This window comes from Balaenoptera physalus, assembly GCF_965194825.1.
Source record: "Balaenoptera physalus genome assembly, chromosome: 9".
NCBI classification, from domain to species: Eukaryota; Metazoa; Chordata; class Mammalia; order Artiodactyla; family Balaenopteridae; genus Balaenoptera; species Balaenoptera physalus.
This window is the reverse complement of record NC_138888.1, coordinates 9,035,178-9,060,310: the sequence shown is the minus strand read 5'-3', so window position 1 is coordinate 9,060,310 and position 25,133 is coordinate 9,035,178. Positions and strand designations below refer to the sequence as shown.

The 25,133-nt window shown below is 47.2% G+C and overlaps 1 protein-coding gene across 5 annotated transcripts in view; it reads left to right on the top strand.

Moving 5' to 3' along the window:
- TULP4 (TUB like protein 4) overlaps positions 1-20,072 on the top strand; it is a 236,609-nt gene extending 216,537 nt beyond the window's left edge. For all 5 annotated transcript variants that reach the window (XM_082475536.1, XM_082475533.1, XM_082475537.1 and 2 more), the window contains 6 exons: positions 924-1,068; positions 3,740-3,884; positions 5,925-6,018; positions 9,034-9,177; positions 11,649-14,164; positions 15,861-20,072. In XM_082475536.1, coding sequence (XP_082331662.1) covers positions 924-1,068; positions 3,740-3,884; positions 5,925-6,018; positions 9,034-9,177; positions 11,649-14,164; positions 15,861-15,977 — 3,161 coding nt within the window. In that variant the 3' untranslated portion in view covers positions 15,978-20,072. The remainder of the gene's footprint in view (positions 1-923; positions 1,069-3,739; positions 3,885-5,924; positions 6,019-9,033; positions 9,178-11,648; positions 14,165-15,860) is intronic.
- The last annotated feature ends 5,061 nt before the right edge of the window (positions 20,073-25,133 follow it).

Genomic DNA, 25,133 nt, shown 5'->3' with positions numbered 1-25,133 from the left:
TTCATGTGCCTTTTTCTCTTACCTGGCAAGGCTCTTGGAGCCTGGAGGGATGAGGCTTTGTCAGCAAAGTGATTCTGAAGAACGGGGTACTTCCATTGAGGGCAGAGCTGGGTTTTGGGGGGTGAGGGGCGTGAGGGGGTGAGGAAGGCAGCAAAGAAGGGATTTGGGGAGGATGTTAGACGTGAACTTGATCTACTCTGCGGTTTGGTGACAGCCTGCTCTGTGCACATCATCTTCTTCCTGATGGCCAACTGGCCCCCATACAGGCACCACAGCTACCGCCGAATGTTCTATATCGCATGGGTCTCCTTCCAGCCATTGCTCGAAGCAAGCCAGCAGCTCCGGCAGGTGGAAGAGCCAAGGCCCACCGGCACCCTTGTGGCACTTCCAAGACCACCTGGCATCCAGACGTAAACTTCTGGGAGTCCCTGAAACAGGCCTGATGTGGGTCTTAGTCCAGAGCAGGCCTGGAACCAACAGGGGTCTTCCCAGGTCCCAGGTCAGCAGCAGGCCCTCAGGGAGTCACTGAGTCAGCAAGCCCCTTGCTTGGCCTGGGTTCCGGGGCCGCCGCAAGCCTGTGTGGCCCCAGATGGATGCCTGGTGTGTCATGAGGCGCAACAGCACAGCCGTTTGGGCTCCAGCCTTCCGCACAGTAAACGGGGCCAGACTGTTCTGTACATTCCAGAGGCATTAAAATTCATGCCCATTTTGATAGCAGTAGAAGTATGTGCCTACTTTTGCTTAGGAAATGTAAGAATATAAAAAGGTAGATGGAAAACAATGTCCTGCTCCTTTCTGTTTCAACCTCTAGACTTAAACTGATGGCCTGTTAGAGTCAGTCTGTCCTCTGGTTTCTAGAAATGACCATTGTTAGGGTCTAATTGACATCACTCCCCTAAATTTGCTGGTTGGTGTCTCACCAGATGAAATCTATGGAAACAGCTTGATTTCCACGATGATTGACAGCTGCAACTGCTCAGACTCCAGTGACATTGAACTGAGTGATGACTGGGCTGCCAAGAAGTCTCCCAAAATCTCCCGAGCTAGCAAATCACCGAAACCCCCAAGGTAATTTCCGTCTTTAGGGGTGTGCTGCCTGTTTTGTGTCTCCAAAGGTGTGTCTGTTGTGTCTGCAGCAGAATCCCACTGAAACCAGCAGCTGAAGAGCACAGCCAGAGGGCGGCCGGCGCCTTTCGCCTGGAAGATCTGCCCGCAGTAATCACAGCTTCCTTCATCCTTGCCTTTGGGATAGAAAAAGACATCCAGTAGGAAGTCTGCTAAACCCGCAGAACTTCCAGAGGTGGTTAGCACTGATGGTGGGTGGCATGGGGTGGCCATAGCCAGGGAGCTTGTTTTACCTTCCAGTTTGAGAAAAGTAAGAAAAATGTTTTTACAGTGTATGTAATGTGTTAAAGAAAATGCAAAATTACATGCCTATAATTCTGTAATAGGGAAAAAATAGTGAACTAAAAAAAAATTAGATCCTGAAGTTTGCCCTAGGGAGCGGCAGAAAGCTGAGAGGAGGTGGAAGGGCCTACGAGTGTTGTAGATGAGAAACCCCACGTGCCCCGTCCTGGCTCCCTGACCTGGACACCACTTTCCTTATCTATGGAAGTTAAAGGGTGGACCAGATCTTCACTAAGATCCCGCTGTGATGCTGTGCAAAGCCAAGGTGTAATTCACATACCGGGTCCCGCCCGATCTGAAACACATAAGCACGGTGTAGTTGATAAACCAGTGTATTCACCACCCAGTTGAAGGTGAGATTTCCGTCACCCTGGAAAGTTCCCTGGGCCCTTCCCGTTCGATACCTCTCCCTAGGGCAATCACCGTTCTGACTTCTGTTGCCCAGGTTGGTTTTGCTTGTTCTTGAACTTCATGTAGATGGCGTCAAACAATAAATGCTTTTTTTTTTTTTTTGGCTTTTTTGCTCAACATAATGATTTTGATTCATGCATGTCATTTACATATATCAACAGTTTCTCTTTTTTGCTCTATGAAATTCCCTTGTTACAAATATATTATAATGTATTTATTCCATTTACCAATTGATGGATATTTGGTAGTTTCTAGTTTGGAGCTATTATGAATAAAAACCACTGTAGACGTTCTTATACAAGACTTTCTGGGGACGTATGCACTTGTTTACCCCAGGTATATACTTAGGAGGGGCGTTGCAGGGCCATGGGGTAGACATGTGTTTAACTTTATGGGAAACTGCCAAACGGTATTCCTAGGTGCCTGTACCATTTTAAATTCCCACCAGCAGTGTATGAGAGTTCTCACTGCTTCCATTCTTACCTGCAGTTGGAGGTCACTTAAAAAATTGTATGCATTCTGGTGGGTGGGAAGTGGTATTTGGGTGTATTGGCTTGGCCAAAAAATTAGTTTGGGTTTTTCCATATGATCTTATGGGAAACCCGAACAAACTTTTTGGCCAACCCAATAGTTTAATCCTAGTTATCTCCAGTGATTAATGATGCTAAGCAAGTTTTCATATGTTTGTTGGCCATTTGGGTATCTTCTTTTGTGTTTTCTAACTATGAGTCCTTTGGCAGATATATGGATTATCATATAATCTAATATCTGAATATCTTCTTTTATGATTAGTGCTTTTTTTTGTCCTGTTTAGAAAATCTTTGTCTACCCTAAGGTCATGAAGACATTCTTCTGTTCTCTTCTGGATGCTTTGTAAAGTTTTAGCTTTCACATTTAGCTCTCAGATTAATTTTATACCACAGATTAATTTTTATGTATATATGAGTTAGGGGTAAATGTTTGGTTTTTTTCCCAGGTAGATATCCATTTGCTCTAGCAACCTGATTGATTTCTTTTTTCATCTTTATTCTAAGCTTGTTAATTTGCAAATTAGATTATGAACTTACCTACACTTCTGCAGTGTCTCCGCGTTTTCCCGTTACTTAAGCAGAGAGGCCATTTAACACAGAAGCAGTCAAATCCTTCACGTGTCAATGTCCATTTGAAGTTCCCGGGTGTGGCAGTCTCCAGAGCTGGTCCTCCTTCCTTCCGTCTTTCCCAGCGTTGAGTCCCCTACGCAAAGCAGCCAGGCTGGTTGTCCTCGCACAGAGATTTAAGCAGCTCGGTCCCCCTCAGCCCCAGATATCTTATCAAGCTCTCAGGCGGTATATGTGCGGCTTAATGGTTTTCCTTCATAGAACGCCATCAACCTTACCATGTTCATTTTTATAATACTGTCTTCGGGGTAGATTGGCATTAAACACGTATGTTCCCCATGTCATAAGCATAGGAACTGAAGAAAAACTTTAGGTCTACGGATCTAATTTAAATATTGCAGGTGGTGAAATGCTAGATAAGTCTGTTGAATTCCAAACATTATGTATTAGGAACTGTGAAATCACGGTGGTCTTAAGGTGAGAAATAACCCTTCCCACCCACCGTTTTCCCCGGGACTGATTTTGTAAACCCCGGCAGAAGGCGTTTCTAAACGTACTCTTCGTCAACAGGAAGTAAAAGTTAATTCTCAGGGGTTCCTTACAAGTGAATCGCTTCATCTAATCGCAGTATACTTTAAATATATGCTATTTGATATATGAGTCTGTCCTTCTTTCCTCATGTTCATAAGGCAAAAGCAGGTGGGAGGGACTTGATTAGATTAAGGGCCCAGCCTCTGAGACAGTGACACCACGGGGGGCTGCTAGAAAGTGAGGAGGGTCCGGGAGCGCCGGTGGGTGCCTGACCCGTGGCCTCGTCTCCGCAGGATCAACATTGAGGCTCGCAAGTCCCCCAAGCTGTCGCGTGCTGCTCAGGAGATATCCCGGTCTCCTCGCCTGCCCATGCGCAAGCCGTCCATCGGCTCACCCAGCCTGACGCGGAGGGAGTTTCCCTTTGAAGACATCACTCAGGTAGTGTCTTGAGCCCCGCCATGCACCCCTCCTCGTGCGTGCATGACAGCGGCTGAGCCCTTGGGACCGTCTCCGTGCCTGGGATGGCAGTGCCCGACCCGGGTGCCCTGGAGAAGAGCCCTGGTTGCCCCCCTCGGTGCCCCTGCCACCTCTTCGTCCCGCTGGACCTCCCTCCCACCTCAGGCATCCCTGCTGCTGCCACGAGAACCTTCTCCCAGGCAGCTCTGCTTGAGACATATCCTCATGTCCACCTCTGCTCCCTCAAACCGCTCCTGACCCCTCAGTGACTCCCAGTGTCTGCAGGAGCCCAGCCCCGCTGCGGCCCCTCAGTCTGGCCTGCCTGTCTCCCTCCTGGTCCCCCTCACCCCGGGGGCCGCAGCCTCATTGTTGACTGGCCTCTTCCCACCTTTGTGCCTTTGTTCTGCCTGCGTCTCTCCGTCTCCGGGTCAACGGGCCCATCCTCTCGTCTCCTCTCCCTTGTTTCTGCCTTCACGCTTACAGATATAAGTTCACCTCCATGCCGAAGCCTTCCTTCCCTGACTCAGCCACTGTAACCCCAAAGCATGTTGTTTATAGCTCCCTTATAACATTTCTCAGTGACTCTGTCTGCAAATAATTACAAGCCTGATCTCCTGCATTAGGTTATGAGCTCTCTTGAGTGCGTGTGTGTATGTGTGTATGGGCGGGGGGAGGTTTAAGTGTAATTGAGCTACAACACTATGTTAGTTCCAGGTGTACGACATAGTGATTTGATACTTTTATACATTTCAAAATGGTCACTATGATAAATCTAGTTACTGTCTGTCACCATACAAAGGTATTACAATATTATTGACTGTAGTCTCCATGCTGTACATTTCATCCCTGTGATTTATTTATTTTGTAACTGGAATTGTAGCTCTTAATCTCCCTCGCCTGTTTCACTCATCCCCCCACCTCCCCTCCGGCAACCATCTGTTTGTTCTCCATGAGTCTGTTTCTGTTTTGTTGTATTTGTTCATTTGGTTTGTTTTTTACAGTCCACATATAAGTGAAATCATACAGTATTTGCCTTTCTCTGTCTGCCTTATTTCACTTAGCATATACCCTCTATGTCTATCCATGTTGTTACAAATGGCAAGATTTCATTCTGTGTTATGGCTGAGTCATATTCCAGTGTGTGTGTGTGTGTGTGTGTGTGTGTGTGTGTGTATACCACAGCTTCTTTATCCATTCATCTCTTGATGGGTAATTAGGTTGCTTCCACGTCTTGATTATTTTAAATAATACTGCTGTGAACTTTGGGGTGCACATATCTTTTCAAATTAGTGTTTTGGGAGTTTCATTTTCAGAACAATACCCAGAAGTGGAATTGCTGAATCATATGGTAGTTCTATTTTTAGTTTTTTGAGAAACCTCCATACTGTTTCCCACAGTGGCTGCACCAGTTTGCATTTCTACCAACAGTGTTGGAGGGTTCCCTTTTCTTGAGGAGCTAGATTTTATTCGTCTTTATTATTGCCCTTGCACATGCACACACACACACCCTACACATATGTGTGGTTTGGGCACAGTGATAACTTTTTAAGTTTTTTGAAATTTAATTGAATGAAAAAACATAATTGGGTGGTCTCAGGACATACTGGTATCAATGCAAGTGATATTTCCGGGAGAAATATCAAGGCTAAGAATGGAGTCAGAGCTTGGTACCTTGTGTAATAGATCAATGACCAGGGCAAAAGGAGAGTTGAAGAAAAATGTGCCCACGTCACTTCTGTGACCTTTCTAACCTACCCACACACAGGCACGCTGGGACACCATCCGCCCCTCACTCCCAGACCCGAGAATCACAGCCCGCGAGCCACCACTTAAAAACAGGGCCTGGCATGCTGTAGTCGGCGTCTGGTATTGAAAACGGTGGAATGATATAGAGAATGAATATTTCTGTCAGTGCCCACCAGCGACTTTTTAAGCAAAAAGTGTTAGCATTCTTACTTCTTAAGTGATTGATAGAAAATATGCAAAGAGATTGTGATTTTTCTTCTTTTTTTCCCCCCACAGCACAACTATCTTGCTCAGGTCACGTCTAATATCTGGGGAACCAAATTTAAGATTGTGGGCTTGGCTGCTTTCCTGCCAACCAACCTCGGTGCAGGTAAGCCCTGCATGCATCCCACTCGGAACTCAGGCTGAGAAATCAACTTCGACCTCCAGTGGCCTGAAGTGAAACACGAGCTCTTACGACACCAAAAGATTAGCATGTACTTTACCTCCAAAGTTTAACCTCCAAGTTAGCCACCATGATTTTGTAAAAATTAGAATTATTGCTCTAATTGGTTTTTTTTGCCAGTGGTGCTTTCATTTTTTTCTATAAGCCCTGACTGATAAAAATGACAGAAATAACCAAAAGCTCTGATAGGTTTCTGGTTATTTTGATTTCTGGCCTTTTACCGTAGGCAGATTTTGGTACCAGTGTCTTTAGGTTCTTGAGGCAAAAGAAACTTCTGAAGAAAGTCGAGAAGAGAGCATCGGAGGCTATTAGAACACATTGGCTGACTGTTAGTACAGTTCTTAGTGGTAAATCTTTATAGATTGCATTTCTAAGTACCAGATAAATATCCTATCTGTTGGAAGCTTGAGACATCGGGGAAAATGGAACCAACGGAGGACAGAGCTGGGCGAGAACCCAGAGTGTGCGTCCTCCTCGGTACCCAACTTGAGTGAGTAGCACTAACGTGTCACTTGTACTCTGGGACAGTGAGGGAGGGAAATGACAGAAGGTCCTTTTCCAAGCGGCTTCCTCCTGATGGCTCAGCCACCTTGTGGGGTGGCCTGCTCATTTGACATGCACACACCTCTCCAGAAGGCCACCTTGGCCAGCCTATGGCTGGTGGCCCCATCTTGAATGTGCTCTGTGTAACCTACTAAAAATGTTTTATTATTTTTTTTTAATTCTGAATCTGCCTATTAGAGCTGTCTCAAACACAGATCCTTTAAAATAAATAATTCTTGCAAAGCAGACGTTAAAAGTTATGTTGCTGTGTATGTATCTTCAGAGGCTTATTAAGTAGCGCTGCAGGTGGATTTTTCATTTTGAAGTTATTCAGCTTAAAGAAGAGGTGGAATAAAGGTAAAATATAAAACTGGCTTAGAAAAAAAGAGTAGACTATCCCTGTACATAATGCAAAGAAATCTCTTAGGGTATTTTCCACAACCTGGACACCCTCTGAAGACCACAAAAGCCTGTTCTCCAGTAATTCAGCAGTGCGCTGCTGGTGTACACGGGGGTTCTGAGACCACTGTGCGAGGGTTGTGACCATCCCCATGTCAGTAAGCTGAGAACTTAGCCATCTGCTGACTATAAACATTGAAAAAAGGAATGCAAGTGAGAATTTACTTACTGGACCTTTTCATTCTGTCTGCCCTTATCTCTTGGACGTTGAGTAGATCCACGAGTGGGTCAACGAGACCTTAAGATGGGAGGGCCCGTAAGTGCCTTTGAGGCCCGTCCTGCTGCAGTCTGAGGAATCTGAGTGCCCGAGACCAAAGCCTTCTGTATGACTGTGGTGAAATCACCGTCCTAGTCACGGACCTTTTTAAAAAGAGGGTTTTAGCTGGTACCATACATCAAGCGAGGAGAATTTTCCATTTGATTCTACTAGAGAGAAGAAATTAACTCTTGGATTTTAGAAGGTATATTACGTATAGGCACCCTATTAAATACTCTGGTAAGCTTACCAGTGTGGATGGAAAGCAAGAAGTCTGTATGGCCTGGCCTGTGGTTATTAAAAGAAAAAAAAGTGAGTGCTGTTGGTTACTTTATATTGGATAATTGGATAATAATTTGTTTCTTTCTGTTAGAATGATCTGGCCTGTGAAATTTTCTATTTTTAATTTTTTACATTTCTTAATTTAAAAAATATGGAATAAATTCAAAAGATTTAAAGGAGTATACAGTTAAGCTGTCTCGTCCTCACCCCCAGCCACCTAGTTTTTTTCTCCCCCCCCCCCCCTCTGGAGGCAACTGATGTTATTTCTTAATCCCTACTGAGATTTTTAATTTTATTTCTCGTTGTCAATCTGAATGACAAAGAATAGCACTTTAATGCATTAATTCTTAAGCTATATGGCCATCCAGAGTTTTCAAGCTGAAATTCATATTCTCTTCTGTGGGCAAGGGAGATGAAAAAGACCTGTAAGGACTGCTGGGTTGGAAAAATCATCTTAGCCCACGCCAGTCCAAGCACCCACCTTACAAAGGTGCTTCAACAAAGAAAGTCTGCTGCGCCCTGGGGCTGCTGGCCAGTCAGCCACCAGGCTGTTGGAGGTGACAGCTGTGGAGATAGGGCTTGGCTTATCTTAACACAAAACTTAAAATAGTAATAATTAAAGAAACTCTACGTATGTCACAGGAAAGAGTGTAAACAGAAAGTTGATGGGGCAATTTCATCCTGATTCTAATCTACCGTGAAACTTAAATTCAGATTCATTAATTTTTTCAGCTTATTTTGTCTCTAAATATTTTAGTTGCAATCTAGGCCTTCTCTTAAATGTCCCCATTAATCAAAGTAAACCTTAGTATTTAAAGAAAGCATGTGGCAGTTCCTGGTAAGTGTCTATCCTGATCATGAAATTGAAATAGAAAGTCAGTAAGATAAGAATTCAGTCCTGAATAAAAGCAGCATTTTATTCCTACCTGAGTCACGTCACCCCTTCTGTCATAGTTGCTTTCAAACAGCTCCTTGATTGCCCGAGATTCCCCTGAGCTCGGCACTCTGGTTATCACAACTATTTTCACTAAATTATCCTTCTGATTGCAAATGAGATTTAAAAAATATATATTTATCATACCCAGTTCATTCCAAAAAAGAGTGTAAGTTTTTAACATTTGAAATGTGTGGTTCTGTAGACAAACTACTGGCAGAGTGGCCGGGCTAGACCGAGAATTTGTTGTCACTGAATCTGCACTGTGTCCGGGGTGGCGGGTCGAGCGCCAGGGGGAGGTGCAGAGCTGCCCTCAGGCTCTCAGCCCGCCCGCACAGATCTGTCTTCTGAGGGCAGGGACACCACAGCCCCATTTCTCTTCCCGTGAGGGACTCTGCTGGCACCCTGGCTGTCCTCTGCCGTGTCTCTGTGTTGACCGTGCTTTCCTCCTCCTCCTCCCCACCAGTAATCTATAAAACCAGCCTCCTGCATCTCCAGCCGCGGCAGATGACCATCTATCTCCCGGAGGTTCGGAAGATTTCCATGGACTTTGTTAATTTACCTGTCTTCAACCCAAATGTTTTCAGTGAAGATGAAGATGATTTACCAGGTGTGTTCACGCATGTCAGCTGTTTGTCACGAGCCCACACCCTCTCTCAGTGGGTCGTGTTGGGGGACAGAGTGGTGGTAGTTGAGGATTACAGCACGTCAGGCTGCGCCTGCCGCCTCAGCAAGGTTGGAAGGCATGTGAGGTGTCACGGCAGAAAGGTCACATACTGTCACTAGTTTGGGGAGGAGGGGAGCTGCCAGAGCAAGGACGATTGAGGTGGCTGTGAGCACTTCTACCCCCTCGTTTTACCCTCACGGTAATCCTCCTAGTCACGTGCCTGGATAAAGAGAAGTTAACGGGACCCATCAGGACTCAGAAATCAGAACCGAAACCCTGTGTCACGGACCCTAGGCCAGCCCTCGTCCTCTCAGTCCCTGCTTCGAGAATGACATCACGCAGATGGCCCTATGCCCGTGAAGCCCGGTTTCTCAAACCTGCCCCGTCTCCCGGGCAGAAAACCTGTGCATTTCAACATCTCTCTCTCAAGTGCAGTGCAGGTCTCCATGCATAGAATAGAAGCCTGGTGTGAGTTAAAAGTAAAATCTGGTACAAGGTTTTAAAATCCCAGTTTACAGATTTTGAAATATCTATAGCATCTTAGGTTAATTTAAGTGCTTTCTAGTCAGGGGGTCCTGTTTTGATTAACAGATTGGAATGAATTCTAATTAGTCTCCCAATTATTGTCTGTGACTCTTCTCAAAAAAAGTCCACCTGCAACAATTTTATAAACACAGAGATTCCTCTACTTACAACCAGGCAAGGTTCTGAAAGTCGCTGGTTTCTGAGCCAGAGGAGCCCTGCATGGGCCACTGACTTCTCCTGTACCTGGTCATTCTCAAAGAGAGGGGCTCTAGTCTCGCCATGGGACGGGCTGGACACTGATCCCAGCTCAGGCTCTGAACGTGAGGGAGTCGTCTGCCTTCTCTCAGCGCAGGTTTTTACCTGTAAAATGACTCTGCTTTCTGACAGTAGCCGCCTGTGGTTCTCTGACGGTTTACCTCTCCTGACGGGCGGAGCAGATGTTCTGGACTCACGCAGTCCGGATGGGCGAGGTCTGGCACCCCTGTTAGCCTGCGGTTTGGTGAGGCTGCACGTCCTTGAGCGTGTAGCCTGTGCCCTGCTAGTTCACAGCCTTGGATCTGGGAGTATCTTTTACACTTTCTCCTTATCGCCCTCCGTTTCCCCAGAACGTGACTGATAGAGCTCTCTCTAATGCTCAGCTGTTGTTGTAATCGTCTGTGGTTCCCTGTGGAGGAGGGAACGTTCGGTCTCAGAGCTTAAACTCAGTGCTTCGTGACGCGACAGAGACTCTCGTCTCGTTCAGCGGGGAAGACACCTGCCGTCAGTATTCCATACCGAGGAGAGAACATCTGGAAGAGGAAGCTGAACAGGAATAGTAGAAAGCTTGGGACAGGGCCCAGATGCGTGCAGCCAGGAGATAGTTACCTCTCACGAGAGGACCCCCGGGAAGGGGAGAGTCTGTTACAGGCGCTGAGGGCGGGCTTAGCTTTTCATGAACCAGCTGGTTTCATTCTGAAGTTCTGGTGAAAGGTCAGCCAGCCTCTGCAATTAGCCTGTTAAATTCTATTTCCTGCTCGGATACTGGTTGCCACACAGCACTTAGAGGCCCACATGAGCCAGCTTGCCGTGCTCGGTGAGCACTTGACACAGGGCAGTTCAGACAGTGGCTCTGAGCACGTGCATGTGGTCTGCAGATCCTCGCTCAAGTGCACGCTTTATTAAATCTCCACTGTGTACAAATAGGATATATTTACAGGGTTTGTTCAATGGGGCTCACCTTATATACCATTTGAAATGCTAAAAAGCAGCTAAATTAGGAAATGACCCTTCCCCTCATATGCAGATTTGCTAGAGGAGTCTCTTCATTGGTTTCTCTACTGCATTTCACACGGTTCTATTTACAGAAACTTAATTGCTGTACAGATCTCAGACACACACCTGCTGCACGACACTTCCCACACTAACCAGTCCGTAACCCTGGATGAATCCACTCAGAAGAAGCCTAGGCACTGAGTCCTCAGTGGAGTTTCATACTGTACCAGGGCCTCTTCTTGCGCAAAAGAGTGGGCCGTTTTATGAATATCACAAGTTAAAAGCATCTTTTAAACACTTAATCGTTTGCCATGGTGCCATTCAGGTACATGGTATCAAATTCAGAAGGTTCAGAGGTATTTATTGAAAAGCTCTGGCAGTGCCCTTAGCTTATGGACGACTGCAGGCCGCCCTGAAGAACCCATCGGGATTGCCTGTGTCCTTCTAGAAACACTTAGGGAAGTGTTGTGTAACTTGTGTGAACTGTTCAGCTTTCCCTAAGCAAACACACCTTCCTCTGTAGCGACTGCATTCTGTATGCAGAAGGACTGGATGAGTCGAGATGTGTTGCTTATTCTGACCCAGTTTCATGGCAGTGTTTTCTTTGTAAGCAGTTCATCTTTCTAATTTCCTTTCAGTGACAGGAGCATCTGGTGTGCCCGAGAACAACCCGCCTTGCACAGTGAACATCCCCATCGCCCCCATCCACAGCTCGGCTCAAGCGATGTCCCCCACGCAGAGCATCGGGCTGGTGCAGTCCCTGCTGGCCAACCAGAATGTGCAGCTGGACGTCCTGACCAATCAGACCACAGCCGTGGGCGCAGCCGAGCACGCAAGCGACAGCGCCGCCCAGTACCCCGTGGCCAGCCGCTACTCCAGCCCTGGCCAGGTGATCTTCGGGGGCGTGGAGATGAGCCGCATCATCCCCAACCCCCCTCAGCTGTCCCTGCCGCCGCCAGCACAGGGGGCCATCCAGCTGTCCGTGCTGGACCACGGGGACCGAGACCACGAGCACCTGCAGAAGCCAGCCAAGGCCCTGCGGCCAGTGCCACAGTTGGCCACCGAGGGGGACGCGGTGGTGTTCAGCGCCCCCCAGGAGGTCCAGGTGGCCAAGATGAACCCCCCACCCCCCTACCCGGGAACCATCCCCGCGGCCCCCACCACCGCGGCGCCGCCGCCCCCGCCGCCGCCCCCGCTGCCCCCGCTGGACACGTGCCTGAAGAAGGGCGACTTCTCGCCCTACCCCACGGCGGCGCACTACCAGCCGCCCCTGGGCTACGAGAGGATCACCACCTTCGACAGCAGCGGCAACGTGGAGGAGGTGTGCCGGCCCCGGACGCGCATGCTCTGCTCCCAGAACACCTACGCGCTCCCGGGCCCGGGCAGCTCGGCCACGCTGAGGCTCACCGCCACTGAGAAGAAGGTTCCGCAGCCCTGCACCAGCGCCACCCTGAACCGCCTGACGGTCCCGCGCTACTCCATCCCCCCGGGGGACCCGCCCCCCTACCCCGACCTCGCCGGCCCGCTGGGCCCTCCCGGCCCCGGCCGCGGCACGGGCCAGAGACCCGACGGCGGCCTCATCCACGCCACGCTGCGCAGGAACAACCGCGAGGCGGCGCTCAAGGCGGCGTCGCTGGCCGAGCCCCCGCGGCCGCCGCCGCACCCGCCCAGGCCCAAGGGCGCGGCGCAGTTCCCGGCGCGGCCCCCGCCCGCCCTGTACACCTGCAGCCAGTGCAGCGGCGCGGGCGCGGTGGGGAGGCCGGAGCCGGGTGCGGGGGCGCAGCCGGGCGCCGGCCTGGCGCACGCGGCCAGCACCTCCCCGCTGACCTCCCAGTCGTCCTACAGCCTCCTGAGCGCGGGCGACGGCGCCCGCGAGCGCGCCGACTACGTCAACTCGGCCTTCACCGAGGACGAGGCGCTGGCCCAGCACTGTCAGGCCGAGAAGCCGCTGCGGCACCCCGCGCTGAGCGAAGCCGCCATGCCCGTGAAGCGGCCGCCCCCCTACCAGTGGGAGCCCGTGCTGGGGGAGGATGTTTGGGTTCCTCAGGAAAGGACAGCGCAGACCGCGGTGCCCAACCCCCTGAAGTTGCCCCCTCTGATGGTAGGTCAGAGCCAGCACCTGGATGTGTCCCGAGTGCCCTTCGTCTCCCCCAAGCCTCCCGCCAGCCCTACTGCCACTTTCCAGACAGGCTATGGCATGGGAGTGCCCTATCCGGGAGGCTATAACACCTCCCCTTTGGCGGGGGTGCAGGCTCCCTGCTCCCCGAAAGACGCTCTGGCCCCAGCACAGTTTGCACAACAGGAGTCCGCGGTGGTTCTCCAAACGGCCTACCCGCCTGGCCTCTCCTACTGCACCCTGCCCCCCATGTATCCGGGAAGCAGCGCCTGCTCGAGTTTACAGCTGCCACCCATCGCCTTGCACCCCTGGAATTCCTACAGCGCGTGCCCGCCCATGCAGAACCCCCAGGGCGCTCTGCCCCCCAAGGCGCACTTGGTGGTGGAGAAGCCCCTCGTGTCCCCGCCGCCCACGGACCTCCAAAGCCACCTGGGTACAGAGGTGATGGTAGAGACCGCAGACAACTTCCAGGAAGTGCTCTCCCTGACGGAGAGCCCAGTCCCCCAGCGGACGGAGAAGTTCGGAAAGAAGAACCGGAAGCGGCTGGACAGCCGGGCCGAGGAGGGGAATGTTCAGGCCATCACTGAGGGCAAAGTGAAGAAGGAGGCTCGGACTTTGAGTGATTTTAATTCCCTGATCTCCAGCCCCCGCCTGGGGAGAGAGAAGAAGAAAGTGAAGAGTCAGAAAGACCAGCTGAAGTCGAAGAAGTTGAATAAGACAAATGAGTTCCAGGACAGTTCGGAGAGCGAGCCGGAGCTGTTCATCAGCGGGGACGAGCTGATGAACCAGAGCCAGGGCAGCAAGAAGGGCTGGAAGAGCAAGAGGAGCCTGAGGGCGGCCAGCGAGCTGGAGGAGTTCAAGTGCAGGAAAGCCAGCGAGAAAGAGGACGGGCGGCTGGGCAGCCAGGGCTTCGTGTACGTCATGGCCAACAAGCAGCCTCTCTGGAACGAGGCCACCCAGGTGTACCAGCTGGACTTCGGGGGGCGGGTGACCCAGGAGTCGGCAAAGAACTTCCAGATCGAGCTGGAGGGGCGGCAGGTAAGAAGCCATGTGCTGGGGTGTGGCCAGAATGCCACTTTCTGGTCCTGCCAGGTTTCTGAACTTTGGCCTTTGGGAGCACTTTTCAGAAGGCCAGATGGGAAATGTGGGAAACGGCTGATGACTCTTAGCTGGGGCCCGTCGGGCTTGTAATTTTCAGTGTGCCTGTTGCTATCTTTTCTTTATTTCTCCCCAAAGTAACGCATGTCCTGATTTTTTGAAGTCAGATGGTTCTGTGAGACCCATGAGGAAAATAGCAGGCACCTGCCCACTGCCCACACCTGCTCTCCAGAGGCCAGCTCTTCCAACTCTGTGTGCTTCTTCTGGTGTTTGCCACCGTACTTGTGAAGAACACGTTCCTACTTCTATCTCTTGATTTTTCAGTTTGGGGCATCACGTACTGACTTCTTCCTGAGCACCATGAGGGTTCATTTCACCCCAGCGCCCCCCAACATGTGAACTTTCCCTTTCCCCTTTTCGCAGGCAAATCAGTAGTCATTGGTCCCCTCGTTTTGCCACTGAATATGGTTCATTTCTGAGCTGTGTATTATGGTTTAATTACAGTTCCTTTTTTATCGTGTAGGCTTTTTACCCTAGACGTAATAATTACTCAGTTTTCATTTGCTTGTTTTTCTGTGTTTCTGTTATTAAGCCCTTCCCCAGTTTTCTGGCAGAGCATACATCTCCTCTTGGTGCACTTGAGCACTTTGTGTAGTTTGTCAGTTCTTCCTGCTCCAACCTGGAATTGTTGCTGTGGTCCCACTGCATAGCTGTCGTTCTGGGACTACCCTTCTCCACCATCCCGGGAATTCCCTTCACTGCTCATATTTAAATCTCATCGTCATTAATTCGCTCAAGAAATGATTATTGAGCACCTGCTATATGCCTGGCAATCCTCTTGGCCAGGAGTTGGGAAATTATGGCCTACAGGCCCATCCAGCCTGCAGCCTCGTTTTATAAATAAAGTTTTATTGGAACACAGCCTCGCCCATTATTTCAGTACTGTCTGTGCTGCTTTTGCCCTGCAACAGAGGTTCACTAGCTGTGGCAAAGTCTGTGTGACCTACAAAGTCTAAAATGGTTATCATCAGCCCTTTACAGAGAGTTTGGGAACCCCAATTCTGAGTGCTGAAATGTAGAGCACTGAGGAAAACAGAGGAAGATCTCTGTCCTCATGGAGTTTACAAAAATGGAAGAAAAACCATAAACAATTAAATATGTGTAACATCATATAATAACATGATACAGTGTGGTCACAGTAATAAGCAGTGGGGTGACAGGAAAGCAGGTGCAGGAGGTGGAGTGCAAGGGGGACCACGTGTGCTCTGCTTGGTCCCTCTGTGAGCAGTGTGACATCTGACAAATCACAGGTGATGGTTCTCTTAAGCCTCTTTTAGCCTGTAGATTTTTTTCTCTACTTTTTCTTTCTCCTTTCTGTTCCCTTGGTGGAGAAACCACTTCCTTTGACCCGAGGAGCTTTCCACGCTCTGAATTTTGCTTGTGGCCTCCCCACTGCACGATTTAACATGTTCCTCCATCTGTTTATTTCCGACAAACTCATAGTTAGATTGAGAAGCTTCTCAGAGCCGCTTTTGTTGGCAGAAATCTCTCACAGGCCGCGTTGTCTGCTTCTATCAGGAACCGCAAGGAGGTTTTCCTTTAACGTCTTTGCTTCACCGCCCCACCCTCACCCCAGGTGATGCAGTTTGGAAGGATTGATGGCAACGCGTACATCCTGGACTTCCAGTACCCCTTCTCCGCTGTGCAGGCCTTTGCAGTCGCCCTGGCCAACGTGACCCAGCGCCTCAAATGAAGAGACTGGTGTGGGGAGGAGAAAGCGGTCTGATCACAGACGCTGGAGGAGCCTGCACGGCCTGGTGCCCGGGGGACCAGAAGACAAGGGCAAAACTGGAAACGTCTGTCAGGCCCAGGGGAGGGCACTGACCTTTCGTTGTTGTTTGTTTGGGTTTTTATTATCCTTTATTGTCTTTTTTTCTTCTCTTATTTTTTTAAACAAAAGTAAAATACAGGAGAGCAGCGTTTGCAAGCAAAGGGTGCAAGGCACCTACCTGGTGGTGTTTAGGAGGCGTGTTCGCTGTGGGAATGTCCTACTGGGTTTGCTTATGTCGGCGACGGGACAAGGGGCCCTTCAGAAGGAAGGTTAGACTGCCTTCTCGCCTGCTGCTCTTCTAGACTAGGAGTGTGCACTGTTTTCATTCTCCACAACATCTAGCTTTTATTATTCCTCCAACATCACTACTAATGTAAATATAAAAAACTTTTTAAGAAAAACACAACCAAAAAATCCTGAAGGTGCAGGTTCTCTTGGGGGGGATGACATTTAATTCACACATATTATGTTATTCCCCCAGAGGTGACTTGATTAATGAGGGGTATTTTGGCAAATGCACTGTGTTTGACTAATAAAAGTAGGCTTTTTACGGGGGTGCTATTACCAGGTATAAATATGATTTGCTCATGAGCTCGTAGGGAAAGGATGACGGGCGAGGAAGGATCTCCTGCAGGTGTTCACGCGGGTGACTCACTTCGTGTGACTTGAAGCAGTACAGTCGCCACGCTCCTCTTCAGAGGGGGTTTACACTGAAGCCTCCACTAGTTTCCTAATATGTCAGAATTCCGTTGGTTCAGTGATCATTCAGTCTGATTGACTTCGGGAGAAAGATCCCCGAGTAGTGTGGTGTGGGGCAGCAATTTTCTGGGCTGCGATGGTGGCTCGTTAGAGACCTGCTGCTGAGAAGTGGGTTTCACTCCCTCTCCCCTCTCGTTGAAGCTGGGAACCGTGCCAGAGACGGTGTCTTCCCCATTAGGTAGCACTGTTCTATACTTGCTCTTTCTAAAAATGCTGACGACACTGATTTTAAAGCACTCCTTTCCTCTTTGGGGCTGTATTAAAATTCAGTTGGCTAGAGATGTTTTCCAACAGATTAGAAATGTAGCAAAAGAAATGTTAGGCATTTGCCAGGGTATGAAAAGATAAGAGTTATAATCAACTCTTTGGACAAGAGACCCACAAGCTTTTCTAGAAAAAAAAAAAAAAGTTTATTAACTGTACAGACTGTTTACTGAGGAGATAAACCACTGGGAGAACGTGGTTAAAGTTACAGTACTTAATGTAGTTGGTTGACTGTTCTTTGTTAATTTCAACAACAACACTAACAAATCCAGAGATTATCTTTTCCCACCTCCCCCTCCTTGGGGGGCAATATTCAGCCCTGATAACAAGACCCAGTTCATAGTTTTCAGTTACTGATATCTGTGATGTTGTTTAGGGCAGGAACACAAGAACTGTCTACCAGTTTAGAGTCCTAAATTTGGATTTTGTTTGAAAACAAACAGGTGGAAGATACTGCAGAAACGTATTTTCCAAAAAAAAAAAAAAAAAAAAAAATTTGTTTTTAATCTTCTGTTTTAGTTTAAAAATTAGAAAAGAAACAGGCCCAATGCAAGATGGCATCACTTACCATTTTCTTCAGACCCAGAAGAAACACAGGTGAGGTTTCAAATATGGTGAAGGACATCTCCCAGCTAATACCAGAGCTTCCCATTTTATATTTTAAAATATTGAACCGGATTCTTTGGTGGGTAAATTTTTCCAGAAAAATTTAGCAATGTATTCAGAATTATATAATTCTTTTATATGAGTTTCTGTAGCTTAACATGATGTTTCAATGCTTATTATCAGCTGTGCAATAATGGTTATAGCCTATTTCTAAATAATTTAAATGCAGTTCCCCTGTTTTATTGTCCAAAAGTTAATTATTTATCTTGCTTTCATAGTGTTCGTAGGAATTATTTTGTTACTATGTTCTGGTGAGTTATGCCCACTTTATTATTTATTTAGAAAAATAGTATGTTTGTAACGACTTATTTGGTGGCAGTATATTTTGCTGCAAGAAATAAAAAGGACGTGATAGAAGGTTTTTTTTACTGGACAATTTGTAACTTTTTCTAATTGGGAAAAATTGCTATTAATCCTTTAAAAGCAATTCTTTTTTTTTTCATTTTGTGGTATCAGTTATATAAAAGGAGAAGATTTCTTTGAGATAACGTATCCTAAAATATTATTTCCCCTTCTGTTGAAAACTTTATTTTTAATGAAAATAAAAGGTGAAATGAAATGAGATTTAAGAGAATGAGAGCAGCACAAAAAAGGAATTGTAGTAAGTTTCAGTTCTTCAAGTTCTGACTGGTTTTTGAGATGTAAAGACCACATTTTAGGACTTTTCTTAATAAGAGCAAAATACAGAGGGAAATCCTTGGAATGAAGACTACAGATGTGTGTGTGAAGAGAAAGTGAGTATGTGTCACAAATAATTAACTAAACTTACTAAATTCTTAGCTCACTCCCCAAAGGACCTTTTCCCCACCTGGGGACAAAGGCCTCCGTCTCGGATCCGCCTCTGGATGAGCGGCGGTCGCTCAGCTCTGCGGCCCCGGCCTGAAGGAAGACGTAGTCCCCAGTGCAGTCAGACAGACAGGCGTCTGCAGCCGTGGCGACGCGTGGCGTTTCACTTAATGGTGACGTTTTCACTTACTTTTAAAAATTGCGTCCATTCGGTCAGTCTCAATTTATTAAATGCTACCAAAGTCAGTACTTTAAGCAACAGAATTCTACATATTCAGTGTTCGTTAATAGCAGCTCATGAATATTAAGATACCTCAGTGAATCTCTAAAAACATTAGCCCAGTAAATAGCCAACCACATACAGAATCCACGCCTTTTTTGAGGGGAGTGGTATGTTAACAAACATGAGAACCAGTTTTAAATTTGGTTTAACCTCATCCAACCAAAGGCACAGCTTTGAGCATAGCATACCCATTGAATGTATGCATATCCTAAGAAAAACCGGTGCCAAGAAAGCAGGAAAATGTCAGAGCTCTCGTGGCGGGATAGGTCAGAGGGTTTGCGGTGTTTTCATCCACGGCTGTTGCCTCCTCATCGAGGGGCCCACGAGGGCACGCGAAGACGTGTCATCATAGACGAAAGTCTGGAGACCCCGGGATCAAGCCAGCTCTGCCACAAAGCTGGAGGGTGACCGTGGGCCTCCATTTGTCTGTCTGTAAAAGAAAGGACGGCCTGGACAATTTTCTAAACTCCTGTCGACCAGCTCGAATGGCTTGAGGGCCCGAAATGTAACAGTTTCATCAATTCCATTTTACAGAATTGGAAGGAAGGTTTCAAAACATTGCCCTTTGTAGAGAAAAAAAATTTTTTTTTCCTGCATTAATGAGCTACCTACTGAATGTAAACCAGTGGCATTTAAAATAATATCTTTGGAAGGTTCACCTCCAGAAACGAATGCATTTGGAATCATGTTTGTTCTCGTAAAATTATACAAAAGCACCGATTCCAGGTAAGACAGAGACGCCTCTCCGTGAGTGTGCCCTGCTTGGTGGACACCCCAGAGAACAGCCCTAAAGTAAGTCACCACTTTGCCCTAAAGAGCGAGTTGAAAAAAGAACAAAGGAGTATATGCCTAGGCGGCTTGAGTTCTTGAGTGTGCTGTGCAGTGTTGCACGAGCTTTGTGTTCAGAAGGTTTTTTCGAGAAGGAACCCGTTGTGTCCCCACGTGGGCCATCTATCGTTTGGCCAAGTCAGTGGTTGTGAGCAAAGTTAGCGGAAACAAAATGTGTCCAAATGTTGTTTGAGTTCCTGGAATTTTGTCACAGCACACAACTCAAAACTCTTCACCTTTTGTGTATTTCCTTGTCTCTGGCTGATGGAGCTCTGAAGGGTTGTGGTTTTCATTTCTTTGGCTTTGTGCAATTTTCTTGTAACTTTACTTGTACCTCTATTTTCTGTTTATATGTTCTTTTAAAGGGGAGGGGGAGGGTTCTAAGATCTCGTTGTTTATTGTAGATAAAATTTTTTTCGTGTTGTAGAAAAGCATGGGTTATGCGTTTGACTGAAAAAGGCACTGTATTATTTACCAAAGGGGTATTGTTTTTGCATTTGTTTATAAATGCATTATTTTGGTACTGTAAATTTGGATATAATTTCTGAGTTTATTACTACTGGCATTTTCTTTTTCCTTTCTTTCCCCCCCCCCCTCAACTGTAAGTGTGCAATGCAGGTGCACAGGTCCCAGACCAAACCAGACCACCAGCATGTTCTTGTCCCCGCCTTGGGAGTGGCGCGCTGCCGTGTGTGCCTGATCCCTCTCACGTTGGTTTGTTTGTTTTTTAACTCAGCATCCTGCTTTGTTTTACTTTCCAAGCAAGATCTGTTGAGATTTCTGATTTGCATTCTAATGAGCTCACCCTTATTTCCTCTCTTCTTATGTATTTTGTGTATTAGATTGTGCAGGAGGTATTCTAGAAGGCATTAATGGTTTGCATTCAGAATGGCGTGGTTTGTCCAAAGTATTTTCTGTCTTTATTACTGAGATGGATTAATCTCCTTATTTTTTCCTGATGATTTGAAGTTGTAAGAATTGTCAGCTATTGCTTAATAAAATTTTACAGATCAAAAAAAAATCAGTTACTTGTGTGCAGAATTCAGATGCAGTCTTGAGTCCTTTGAGAAGAAATCACCGCTCTCCATTGGCATGACCCACCCTCTAGCTGCTTCTCTGATCCCTGGGTTACTGCCAGGGGTTGCTTTGACACCTGAGATCTTTATCATCATTGCTCTCGCTGAGAGGTCAGAGGTTGTGCTGTTTTCCTGGTGAGTTGGTTTGAGTTTGTGTATGTTTTTGTTTTATTTTTCCTTGCTTTTTCAAAGAGGACCCATCTGTGTCTCTATTTCTGCTAAGATCATCTGTACCATTTTTTTAGATTCCACATATATGCGTTAATATACGGTATTTTTCTCTTTCTGACTTACTTCACTCTGTATGACAGTCTCTAGGTCCAGCCACGTCTCTCCAAATGACCCAATTTCATTCCTTTTTATGGCTGAATATTCCATTATATATATGTACCACATCTTTTTTTCTTTCTTTTTTTGTTCCCTGCCTCTTGCATCTCCCTCCCTCCCTATCCCACCCCTCTAGGTGGTCACAAAGCACCCAGCTGATCTCCCTGTGTGTACCACATCTTCTTTATCCATTCGTCTGGCGACGGACATTTAGGTTGCTTCCATGTCCTGGCTATTGTAAATAGTGCTGCAGCGAACACTGTCATGGTAGAAACATTGAACTTTGGTCCATATCATTCGGTGTATTCGGATTACGTAAATGTTCATGATCCATCCAAAAAAAAGAGGATCCGATTCACGGTGCTTCCGTCGTAGCACCTACAAGATCTGAGGTGCTGGATACATTGACACCTTCTTTAATTTGTAGCAAACTTAATAAAACCAGGTTTTGAGCAATTCCACTACAAGTGCTAATATAGCTGTTAATTGTTGTTGTTACTAATGAGTCTTAGTGCACCTCCTTGCTCCGCCCTAGAATTCCCTCTGACCGTGGGAGGGAGGCAGGGACTGGGGGTCATAGGAGGCGCATCTGTAAACACCGTAGTTCCCATGTGCATTTACAGAACCACCCATTTGTTTTTTTCAGAGATAAAAAATAGACATGTAGTCACTCAGGCTTTGGGAGAAAGAGAACCAAAAACTACTGTCATCTCTAACAAATTCTAATCATTAATTAAGTTTTAATATAATCATAGGACTATAAATCTGTGCTTTAAATAGTAATAACCGTACGAAGGTAACCCGAACTTTGTATGAGAATCAAAATATATCTCGTTTTATTGTGGAAGTCTGTGAACTTCAAGTTAATATTCCTGTATCTTCATCACTTAAATCAGGATCAGGAACAAGCCCCCTCCTCCCCTCCCCCCGAAAATCAAGGGACCAAGACCCTAAGAGCCAGGCTGTGTTGGTTGATGCTAAGGACCACGTATAGGAGTGGGGTTACCTTCTCCACCAGCCCAGACCCAAGGTCAGCTTTGGGGCCGTTCAGTGTGAGTTGGTGTCTCCAGAAGTGACTTATTTTTTAAGTAAGGAAACTTGGGAAATCCCTTTCCTTCTACAGACTTATTTTGAAAAGGATGTATTCTATTTTTTTTCTGATGTTCAGTATTCTTTTCCTGGTAGTGTTAAGAGAAGAGGGAATCAATTTAGCTCTCACACCCTGGTCCCCAAAACTCATTGTAGAAGAGAAATGACTGCCTCGTGGAGATTGCATTGCAGTTTTTCAAGAATGCACAGGTAAATCTCCAAACTCCACTCTAAAGTGATTACCTTTTGCCTTCCTTTCCTTTCAGAAGAAAATTGAAGCATTGAGAGGTTGAAATGATTCCTGGATTCCATAGACAAAAAAAATGATCCTGAAATAGAATTGAAGATTTCTAGGTCACATTAATGAATAGGCCTAGTTTATTCCCAGCTTTTCACTCTGGTGTTTCGTAATGATTTGCCTGTAATGAGCTCTGAGCCACTTACACTTAGTCATCTCCCTTGAAAAGAGGCAATGTAGGTGGGCCACCCTCGCCCATCAGCAGGTGAGCTCACCCTGTCGACAGCTCGTTCCTGAGTTGTCAGAAGGTAGAACAGTTAACTCACCCAGGCATCCCAAAGGAGCAGGTCTGTGTGGATTTGTTTCTTTGCGTATCTTAGAAAGAGTTGCTCAATCCACTAAAGAAGGTGAAACCATCCACGTGAAGAATGGGCTCATTTCTTAAATCTGCTTGAAGTTCCTGTTAGAACGATAGCTTCAGATGATAACAGGTACACCAGCACAGAAGCAGGACCCCAGCAGGAAACTGAGTCAGGTGTGAAAATAGTTATACCTCATCCCTTCTGCCTTCCCTTTTCTTAGTTTCCTGCTTTCCACATCGCTTCCCTCTATAGGGAGTGCGTTCTCTGTGCTGTAGGTGACCTTAAAGCCACTCTCTTGAAGCTTCCCTTGCACAGGGATGGGAGCTTTCAGTGCAGTTTCAAGCCTTGTTCCTTGAAACCTTGCTGTTGAGGCAAAGTAAAAGCTCTGTGGGAAATTATAAAACTATAGCAGAGAACTTAAGTTTATCTTAAGGACAAGTAAGCCTGAGGAATTTCTTAAACCTCAGTCACCTTCAGGACAGCGTGCACACAATTTGCATACCATTTTTATCTTTGCTATGTGAAATATCTGTGCCTTTGGTTGATTAATCCGAAATTCCGGTAGCCCACGTGCTATTTAGCTCTTGCTCTGTTCCAGGCACTTTCTAAGTCCCATGATTATGCAGCATTTTCACTGCATGTGCTCCTTCCCTCCTCTGCCCGCCCCCGCCACCAAAAAAATGGGGGGAGCTTGGGTATTAAAGGCTGGCCGCATAGCAGTATCTCCAGCTACTGATCAAGTTGCCTTCTCTTAGTCAAGCGGTTACCTTAGTCATTTACCCCATCTTCAGCCGTCAGGGTGCAGAGAGAACCTCATGAGTTCTCTCCCCCTCTTCTTCAAAGTAGGAGCAAGTGGCCAGTCCTGACACCATTCCCCGCTGTGTGTGCGGGGAGCCAGGGGTCGCTGCGCGTTTTTTCAGTTGGGCCTCCAGCTTGTTCAGACGGTCTTGTGGTTTCTCCTTTCACGTGGATTAATTCGGTGTTGCCTGCCTCCCTCCCTAGGTGTCATCTTGAGGGCCCGCCATGAACCGCCTGTCACAGTGTTGCATCGACCCAGTAGTGGTGCAGTCCCTGTTGCAAGAGGAGAAATCCTTGCATCCTTGAATCCCGTTCTTTTCACATCTGGTATCATGGAAACCTGGGCTTTACCAGTGTTACTTTTTCTTTCTCTCCTGGTGAGGTGAGTGACCCAGACACCACAGTGCCTGAGACACAAACGTGTGATGGATTCCCGCTGTAAGGAGCGGGATTGTCCTCGAGTGGCTCATTTCTCTCTGTGCTGGAGCCCCACGGGGTCCTGTGAGTCCCGGTCACACGTTCCTCAAGAGCCTGCACTCACTACAGGAGGCTCTTAAGTCCCAGGGTTATGGTTTCTTGCCAGTACTGAAGCTTGACTCCTTTGTTTTAAATCATAAGAGAAAACATTTCTCTGACAGGGAGAGATTGTCTCCACTCATTCCATTAGAATAACCAGCCCCAGCCGAGGCTTGGTGTCCAGCAGTGTGGGAGAAGGTCCCGTCAACGCCAAAGGGTTCTTTTGTTGACGCGGATCCCAAGCCAGTGGGGGAGGTTAGTTGCTCTAAAAACTGCAGAACGTTGGATTTACTGAACCCTCAGGATTTCTGCCCCAACTTAGCCACGTGGAGTTGACCTCCTTTCCGCTAGCCCTTACGTTTCCTTCTGTTCCCACGAGCTCCACCCCAGTGGGTCTCACCCTTGTTTCAGGGCTCCCCTCCCATGGGATGAGTTCATAAGCATCCTGTTTTCCAACACCCATACCTCCTGGCAGGTGCTGAACTCCTGGGAGGCTGAGAGAGTGAGTGCGACAGACTTTGAGGGGATCAAGCCAGGTTTCTCCGCCAGTGTCCCCAGGAAGCCCTGAGACTAGATCACACCCACCTCTTGAGAACGTCACATTCCCCAAACCTGCTCGGTTCCTGGCGTGTAACTCACTGGGTGGATTCTGCCCGCCAGCAGCTAGAAGCAGTGACGGTGACACTCCTCCTTCTGATGGGGTCCCTGCAGCGACCTGCCCTCCAGGGGGATTGCAGCACAGGGCACAGCAGCCTGTCTCTTAATGTTGTGTTTTCATGATGTTGGTCTCTCAAGTTCGTGCTTGAAAAATGTGATCTGTGTGGAAAGAAGAACTGGTAAACCTGTATTTGAAAGCATAATAATTTTTTAAAACTAGCCAGATACAAGTGTATCCGTGCCCAGAGACTTTTATTTGGAGCATGGTACTTTTTTTTTATCCTCAGTACACTATAGAGACTCAGCTAACTTTAAGTAGCTAAAGGTCTTCTGTCTAACTGGTACAACACAAGGCTGTCTGGCTGTATATTAGTATCCAAAACCAAAACAAAGGTAAAAATGACACCAACAACGCAACCCCATAAAAAC